Source organism: Alexandromys fortis, unplaced genomic scaffold, assembly GCF_014885135.2.
Source record: "Alexandromys fortis isolate MF-2015 unplaced genomic scaffold, M_Fortis_MF-2015_v1.1 scaffold_502, whole genome shotgun sequence".
NCBI classification, from domain to species: Eukaryota; Metazoa; Chordata; class Mammalia; order Rodentia; family Cricetidae; genus Alexandromys; species Alexandromys fortis.
Genome location: NW_026068389.1, coordinates 1 through 9327, shown reverse-complemented (window position 1 = coordinate 9327; position 9327 = coordinate 1). Strand labels below are relative to the sequence as shown.

Below are 9327 nucleotides of genomic sequence, written 5' to 3'. Positions count from 1 at the left end.
GTACTCGGTAAACTGTTCCTCCTGTTCTACTCTGAAGGAGAAACCAGGCTCCATATGCAAATTCTTTTCCTGTTACTTCAGTGGACCATTGACTATATGACTCAAATGGGTAATTTTAAATTCAGTGGTGTTGTAGTCATTTAATGTAAGGTTATATTTGGCTTACTGAAAAGAATAGGAAAATCTGAGCTCTTCAATTGTTAGGACAAGGCTGCCTTTTCCTCTAAGAGGGCTGGCTAGATTTTCAAATCACAGTTGCTTCTTTCCAGATCCAGAAGGAGTTCAGAATAACCAGACCTGCCCTCTGTCTGTCTCAAGACTTTATTATATTTTTGGTATGTGGGTGTTTGCCTGCCATTTTCTGTGCACAGTACCTAAGAGGCCAGAAGAGGGCATCAGAACCCTTGGGACTGGTGATACAGGAGATGGTTAGCTACCATTATTTCTTGCAATGGATCCTTTTCCTCTTCAACAACAGACAGTGCTCTTAGCTGATAAGTTGTCTCTACAAATGCTTTTTTTATTTAGAATTTATTTTTATACATTTTACTTAAAACATATTATATCACTTTTACCCTTCTTTGTTCACTCTTCACTTTTTTATAAATTATTTCCTTCCATTTTTCTCCTCATTAAGCATGTGTTACTAGTAAGTGAGTACAAATACGTGTATAAAACCTGCTGAGGCCATTTCTGTTGGTTGTGTATACTTAGTTCCAGGGCTGAAATACTCAGTTATTTAGCTCCTCACTGCCCAAATGAAATTCTCCCACTTAAAAAAAATTCTAGTCGTTAATGAACAAAATGATGTGTCCCCACAGTGACCTAGGCTCTCTTGGGTAGGAAACATTATCAAAATTAGAAAACCCTTGGTGCAAATACCCCATCAGACCTTTGCTGGTGTAATTAATGACTCTGAAGTTCTAGCCTGCAGTGAACACTCTGAACACTGATCTAAGCCAATCACAGTCTTCCTTGGAACTCCGGGCCTCCCTTCACATCCTTTTCACCATTCTCATCTCAGAAAACTTAAAAATCCAGAAGTTCCTGCCACCACTTTCTAAGTACACGACTATATGTCTGTGCCACCATGTTTGACCTAGATTGCTCCAGCTTCAATTATTCAGGCATAAAAAGATGGGATGAATAAAAAGAACATTGAGTTAACTTCTTTATAATAGCACTTTTCTCATTGAAACTGAGTTTGTCTATCTTTAGAATAAATTCAGAACTATGTGCTAGTCCCTTGATGAGTTATAAGAAACGCAATGATAAAGAAAAACTTTGTTTTTAATAGCTGAAAAACTGTAGACCTTAAGGAAGGATAGTATTTGATGGGAGCCATCCTGTGACTAGAATTAGGACTTCTTTTTAAGTACCAGGATTTCTTGAAAATCTTCACGTCATTTGAATTCATCACCATTCAAGTCTCCCAATTGAAAGTTTTACAGTCATCAGGAGAGCAGACTATGAGCACATTCAGAAAAGTTATTCTTCATACCTGCAAGTTCCCTTTCTCTCCTTACAGGAGGCATAAACTCCAGCAGGTTCCACCTGCCCTGTGTACTTCTGGTATCCCATTGCTGACTATTTACCAACTTTCAGCTAAACTCTGTTTTGTGGTTTCATTAAGGGTCTGTCACTTTAAAGAAACTTGTATTTTCAGTTTCTCTCCTGAAAATCTTTTCTACTCTTCCATTATTTTATGGAGATTTGGGCTCAAAGACATCTTTGTGCATACTTCTAAGTTGGTTTCTGATGCTGTCGATCTTGTATTTCTTTTGGGTCATAAAAAGTGAGGCAAAGATGGACTCAGGTTCCCACATTCACACCTTAATGCTATAATGACATCTTCACTAGGCTGAATAGGTGGCTCAGCAGATAAGAGCACTGGTTGCTTATCCACAGGGCCTGACTTTGTTTCCCAGAACCCACAAAACAGCTCACAATTCTCTCTAACTACAGTTAAAGGGAATCAGATACCCTCTTATGGCCTCCACTTTTACCTCCACTTTTGCACTCGGTATATACAATGACAAACTCAAGTCATCAGATAGCAGCAACAAACTTTATGTACTAAATGAGAAATATTATGGTATTCACTGAGGTTCTGAGGAAATGTTATGAACAAGTGGTTAGTCCTAAGGATAACACATTCTACAAAAAAAGGAAGAACAAAAGAAGAGATATCAGTTTCTCATTTTCAATCAACAATAGGTTTTATTATTTAAATTGTTTCCTCTATTTTTCAATGACATGTTAACAACCTGAAAAAAAGGCAACATTTTCGTGGTAGAATGTTTCAATTAATCTGGGTGCAGATTTAGTGGGAATTGTGTGTGGTGTGCAAGTCTGGAAACCGAATTTTGATCACCATATGAAGAGAGCAAAAAATCCACCTCAGAAAGTTGTCTTATGTTCTTCACATAATTGTCAGGCTTAAAATTCCATAATCTTATCACACATACATATAACAGAAACTTTTTTTCAAATAAATCTTAATGATGTTACATTACCTGGCATCTCTGGATAATTCCCTTAGAAGGAAGCACTTCATGACGAAGTGACAAATGGATAACTAATGCAGACAGGAAGATGCATAGAACTTCAAATAATGAATACCTATCCACAGGACATCAAGCTACATTGTGAAATATTCAGTTGGTTACTGATTATCCTACATTTTACATCTCTACCATTTGGATGAAAATGATGCTGTCCAGTTTTTTCTGCTCTCATGGAAGCTCAAGTAGTGCAGGTGGAGAGACGTAGGAGGCTGGCGTGGAAAAGGTTGAGAAGCTCACATCCAGTGCCATGGCAACAGCTGAGAAGCTTGCACTCAGCCAGCTTTGTCAATGCTGCCACAGGCAATGCTTCCTCTGTCCTGAGCAGGAGGCACCTGCCTCCCTCTGCCAACTGTCTTGTGTGGCCTCTGAACAGCCAGGGACATCTGACGAACATAAAGTCTGGTTAATCTTTCAGCATTTTGCTCTAAAACCAGATTTCAGATGGCCACGTGAACACTGCTACACCCCACTGTGATATTTTCTGTAGGTGGCCCATGACACCTACTACATCTACTTAAATGATAGGTGAGATTTGTTATCCTAAATATAATTCATAATTTGCTGATTGAAAAGGGCAATATGTCAGAAAGCCTAACCGTCCAAGGTTTCAATAGCCTCTTCACTTAACACCATGTGCAAGGTTTTACAAGATGTATATGACGTCCCTCTACATCACTATTTTTATTTCTGAGGCTTAGACTTGTCCTCAATACTTTTTCTTTTTTTAAATATTTATTTATTTATTTATTGTGTATACAATATTTTTTCAGCATGTATGTCTGAAGGCCAGAAGATGGCACTAGATCTTATTCTAAATGGTTGTGAGCCACCATGTGGTTGCTGGGAATTGAACTCAGGACCTTTGGAAGAGCAGGCAATGCTCTTAACCTCTGAGCCATCTCTCCAGCACCGCAGTATGTGTTCTTTTATGTTTTTAGACTACTGAGTTGTGAAAAGGCCTTATCACATTGATTACATTCATAGGGTTTCTCTTTTGTATGGATTCTTTTATGTGTTTTTAGACTACTGAGATGTGAAAAGGCCTTATCACATTGATTACATTCATAGGGTTTCTCTCCTGTATGGATTCTTTTATGTGTTTTTAGACTACTGATACATGAAAAGGCTTTACCACATTGATTACATTCATAGGGTTTCTCTCCAGTATGTCTTCTTTTATGTCTGTGAAGCTCACCATGACTTGCAAAAGCTTTATCACATTGATTACATTTATAAGGTTTCTCTCCAGTATGTGTCCTTTGATGTACTCGAAGATTACTGTTCTGTGAAAAAGCTTTACCACATTGATTACATGTATAGGGTTTCTCTCCAGTATGTGTCCTCTGATGTACTCGAAGAATACTGAGTTGAAAAAAGACTTTACCACATTGATTACACGTGGAGGTTTTCTCTCCAGTATGTTTTCTTTTGTGAAGTTGGAGATTACATTGATGTGCAAAGACTTTACCACATTCATTACATTTATAAGGTTTCTCTCCAGTATGTGTCCTTTGATGTACTCGAAGATTATTGTTACGTGAAAAGGCTTTACCACATTGAATACATGTGTAGGGTTTCTCTCCAGTATGTGTTCTTTCATGTATTTGGAGTTGAGAGGGTTTTGTAAAAGTTTTATCACATTGATTGCATTGATAAGGTTTCTCTCCAGTATGTGCTCTTTTGTGAACTTGAAGATTTCTGACATATGAAAAGTTTTTACCACATTGATTACATATATAGGGTTTCTCTCTAGCATGTGTTCTTCTAAGTATTTGGAGACAAGTGGTACCTGCAAAGCCTTCATCATATTGAATAATATCATATGACTTCTCTTTAGAATGATTTTTTCCATGGCTTTGAAGATGACTGTAACATGCAAAGGCTTTATCATATTGAGTAAATACAGAAGGTTTCTCTACATTATGGTTTCTTTCATTCCTGTGAAAATAATAGAGACATGTAAAAGTTTTAGCATGTACATAACACTGATGCATTTTAATATCTGTATGAACTAATTTTATAAATTTGTTTTACTGTAAAAAGGAATCAGATTTTGAGTTTTACATTCGTGGTGCTCTCCTTCAGTATGAGATGTTTTGTGTCTTTGAAGAACCTTTGATGGTAAGGGTTTTTTTTTTTATAAATGACCCGCATTTATAGTATCATTTTAAATAAGATTTTTTTTTTACATATATGAATGGAATGAGACTAACTCAGTTTTAAATAAACTTACATTCTTTTTGGATTCTTATGTTTTCCTGTAGTGCAGTACCTACCACAAGAAAGTGTATGAGGACAAACAAAAGTAAGTGCACAGTCCAACACTCATAGGGCTTATCTTCAGTGTGAGTTTGCTGATGTCTTCCCAAGAAAGTTTGAAAACAAATTAAATATAATCATATAGCACACTCAACAAATCTAGCCAGTGTGGAAATACAAAACATCTTTCTTATCTTCTCATTATTCTGAAAGAGATACAGTCCAGCTTTCCATTTTGGTAAGCTCACTTGTGACATATGACATTGTTATTAAAGGAAGAATTGTCCATTGAATTCACACAGTTTGACATTTTGTAATTGGCAGACATGTGGTGTAGGGATTAATGTTTCTCCACAAGAGCCTTTTTGACTCTCATGACCCAACTCTTTCAACAAGTTTGGCAAAGTCACAAGTACATGAGTAATATCGCTTTACAACAGAGTATTTTTGGGACGTTTTAAACATATACTTATTATCTATTCAATGTGTCTATGTGTGTTATCTTACTGGTATGAAACTAAATGGATTAGCAGCTCTACAGCACAATTCTCAAGGTAGTATCAGTTAAGACATTGTTTCCTTCTCTTCTGTTTAGAGGAATGCACACACCATATACCTCATATTGAGGCATATGATTTTATGATAAATCAATAATCAACCATATACTTTATGGCATGCTTATTTGTACTATTTTTTTTCTTTAGGTCTTCCAGGACAAATTAAAATTTCTTCAGAGACAAATGTACACCAAGTTGCAAATGAAAGTTACCTTCCATGTTTTCTAGCACTTTGACAATGCTCCTCAAAATTATGGTCTTCCCAACTGTAGCCTAAAATATAGGAACAGAAAGTAGATAATATATTAAAGGATATTGTACAAAATTGAATACCTTAAGTGAACTATGCCTTAGTTATTTGGCTCATTCTTACTCTTTCTCAAACACAAATATATAAAAGTATCAACAAATAATATTTTATTTTAAAATGTAAAGGAAAGTTCACAATCGTACCAGTAGCGGCGAGGTTCCTGTATGTCTCCAGCATCACATCTTTGTAGAAACTCTTCTGGGAAGAATTTAGCAAAACCCATTCATCCTCAGTGAAGTCAATGTGAACATCCTCATAGGTCACTGAATTCTAGAAGAATCCAATCAACAATAAAACAAAGTGTGATCCTGACATTCGATACTTCTTTTACAATGATATATTTGTATATTGCTGCTGCTTCCCACACTTCTGCCATGCCATTGCATTAGAATATAAACAAATATCACTATAGAAGAAAACTGAAGAAGAGGCACATATGTGCCATTCATTGGCCTTTTAAAAAGGATACAGCCTTGAGAAAGAAATGCCAGTAAACAGACATACAGAGACAGACAAGCAAGCAGATCAACACTACTGAGAAAACATTACAGAAATAAAAAGACCAATGATTATCTAGAAAAAGGATGGCAAAATTGGGTATATTCACTTGTGACTTTAATCCCAGTGATCAATGTAAAAGCAGATGAAATAAATTTAGTTGGATGTCAGTCAAAGCCTATGCAATGACTTGCAGGTAAGCCAGAGTAACAAATTAATAAAACCCAGTATCCATCCATAATCATTTAAATAAAAAAAAACGTAAAAGGAAATCAGAGGTTTTAAATGAAGTTCTTAAAAAAAGTTTTGTATTTACTTTAATTCTACATTCATCTTCCAGAACTTGCAGTGGCCCAGGTTAAACTGTTCCATAAGAAGATCTTAAAAGGGAGTGCATGTTTAACACTTACAAGTGGACCAAAGAAAACTTCAACCCTGCAAATGATGATCATAAACAACATAGATTAAGGGGGATGGGTCAGCAATTCAGCGGTCTTGCTGTCCTTGCAGATAAATGGGCACAATTACCAGTACTAAAAGGGACTTGTAATTATCCATTACTTCAACTTCATGGGTTCTGACGCCTCTTGTGACAACCATGAGAAACAGGCATGCCTGTGGTACATAACCTTGTATATAGATACAACCTTATATTCATTGAAAGTATTCAAAACAAAATAAAAATAGAGGCAGGTAGAAAGTCACACCCCTGCAGTGCAAGGATTCAGATGGCAGAGGTATTGATGTCATGGATACTACTCTCCTGGGAAAGGAAATGATACCCTCCACCAAACTTCAAATTTCAAAAAGTTCAGCATCGGAACTTATTCTTGAAATGTACAAAAACCAATATTCCAGGCTCATCAAACAGTAAAAGAATACAGAAAAATAACAAGCATGTTGCTCCACCATTAATCCCTCTGTGCAGTAGCCAGGATCATTTCTATTTCTGAGTTGAGAACACCATGGTCTAAGGAAATACATTGAGGACCAAGAGCTACACAGAAAAAACATTGTCTTTCAAAAACAAAAGTAAAAACCAAAAATTAAAATAGAAATCAGGATAGCAAAAGGCTTAAGTGTGAACAGAAATTGCTTCAACTGCATGTTTTGTCATAGAGTGATACCATCTATAATGGTGGTGAAGTCATAACATCAGGACACACATAACCAGAAATGGGTTCAGGCTATGAACATTTAAATCCAATCTTCAATATAGGAATTTCATCCAAAAGATTTCTCCTACTCAATGTTCTACAAATACAACAAAGAAGAGCACCCTGAAGAGACAACTTTTCAACCACTTCTTCTAATCTGGGACCTTTTCCTTCGATCAACTACATTCTGACCCTGATGCATAAATATTCATAGTCATCCCATGATTAAAACGTATTTACTCTAACTTCAATGACTGTCATAGGCTGGAACAGTTCCTGAAGTGTTTCAATGTGAAGTCTCTTATAACAATCATGATATTGACTTGACTTGGCCATAACCCAGACCAATAAAGCCACACCGAATTATGCCGCTCACTCCCTAGGAGATTATTGGGTCTCACTACATTCAAACTACCAGAGTGGTTTATCTGAGTCTTAAGATAGATAGATAGATTCCCAATTATCTGAGGTACTGCCATATTGGTTACCATAGTGGCTATACAGGTTTACATTCTCAGCAACAATGGGGGAGTGTTTCTTTTTGTCCATATTTTTGCCAGTATGATATGTCACTTGTGTTATTGATCCTAGCCAATCAACGTTCTACTTATTCAACATTTTTGTCAGCATGAGTTTTCCATTATGTTATTGAACCTTGCTATTCTGACAGGTATAAGGTGAATTCTAAAAGCTCTTTTGATGTACATTTGATTGATGGCTAAGTTTATTGAACATTCAGTTAAGTGTTTCTAAGACAGTTTAGATTCATCTATTTAGAATTCCTTGTTTAAATCTGTACCATAGTTTTATTCAATTAATTTTTTCTAGATATGTTGCTTGGGGTCTTTTGCTTCTGATCAAGTACATCGAAACTACATAGACAAACATGATGTGTACTTACTGTAAGTGGATATTAGCTGTTGAATCAAGACTAATTACTGTTCAATCCACAGACCCAGATAGGGTAAGAGACAAAGATGGCTATAGCAGGGGGTGCATGGATCCCAAAGATTCTATTAAATAGACTAGATTTTGTGGGAGTACACAGAGCAAGTAGAGAAATAATCCTAAGAGTAAATGTAGGTATGTAGGGGGAAACACAGCAAGAAATTAATAGAATAAGAAAGCTTTTAAGGGTTGATGTTAAAACAGTACAGTAACAACTTTCTGCAATCTTTGAGGGTGATTATAGTGAGGACTCCCTATAACTCAGAAATATGGAGCCTGTACTGGCAATCTTCTGTAATCACATATGGTTCCCAGTAGTGGGACTATAAAACCAAGCCATCCACAAAATATTCGACACACACTTGTGGTGTATGGAAGATATATCAGGAAAATAGTGGCTTAATATTTGGGTAGTGGGGCTGGAGAGATGGCTCAGGCGTTAAGAGCACTGATTGCTCTTCCAGAGGTCCTGAGTTCAATTCTCAGCCACCCCATGGTGGCTCACAGCCATCTGTAATGAGATCTGGCGCCCTCTTCTGGTGAGTAAGCATGTAGACAGATAGAACACTGTATATATAATAAATAAATAATGAAAAAAAAAGGATTTGTGTAGTGGATAACCAATGACTGGCCCAAATTGAGGTCCAACATGGCCAGGAAGAGCACCTAGATGAGCAGGATCCAGAAGTTAAATGGCTCAAAGAACTAGGGTAGAAACAAATACAAGTAACAATAAAGAAAAAAGTCAATGTAATGAAACCTAATTCCATGTCCAATAGCTCTCCAGGTTTCCAATCCTGTTCAGCTTTGTCAAAAACATCACACTTTTTTTCTTTGGCTGGTTCCATTGCACATTAGAAGCTCTCCTTGGCAGGTAACCTATGACCCTGAGATCTCTAACATCTTGGATAATTAAAAAATTCCAACTTTCCAACATTAAGGCCCACTCAAGATCTTCAGTACCCTTCCATAGGCTTTGGGTCAATACACTGACTCTGCCCTCTGCAGTACACACACCTGGTCTTCTAGAC

At 36.6% G+C, this 9327-nt stretch overlaps 1 protein-coding gene across 2 annotated transcripts; it reads right to left on the bottom strand.

Moving 5' to 3' along the window:
- Window positions 1-2223: 2223 nt before the first annotated feature.
- LOC126495545 (zinc finger protein 431-like) lies at window positions 2224-8707 on the bottom strand. 2 transcript variants are annotated; one of them, XM_050133137.1, is made up of 4 exons: window positions 6508-8707; window positions 5837-5963; window positions 5596-5656; window positions 2224-4505 (listed from the first exon to the last, which is right to left on the bottom strand). In XM_050133137.1, exons 2-4 carry the CDS (start codon window positions 5868-5870, stop codon window positions 3494-3496), a joined length of 1107 nt encoding a protein of 368 aa, XP_049989094.1. In that variant the 5' UTR covers window positions 5871-5963; window positions 6508-8707; the 3' UTR covers window positions 2224-3493. The 2 variants fall into 2 exon arrangements, with proteins under 2 accessions (XP_049989094.1, XP_049989095.1); XM_050133138.1 differs by lacking the exon at window positions 6508-8707 and having other exon boundaries at window positions 2224-2950; window positions 4357-4505; window positions 5837-6495.
- Between the last annotated feature and the right edge of the window lie 620 nt (window positions 8708-9327).

Excerpts from the sequence above, each read along its gene's own strand:
- LOC126495545 (XM_050133137.1), bottom strand. The coding sequence starts at position 5,870 with ATGCTGGAGACATACAGGAACCTCGCCGCTACTG. Across the intron at positions 5,657-5,836 it reads CAGGAACCTCGCCGCTACTG|GCTACAGTTGGGAAGACCAT; the intron begins GTACGATTGTGA and ends CCTATATTTTAG. Across the intron at positions 4,506-5,595 it reads AGTGCTAGAAAACATGGAAG|GAATGAAAGAAACCATAATG; the intron begins GTAACTTTCATT and ends TTATTTTCACAG.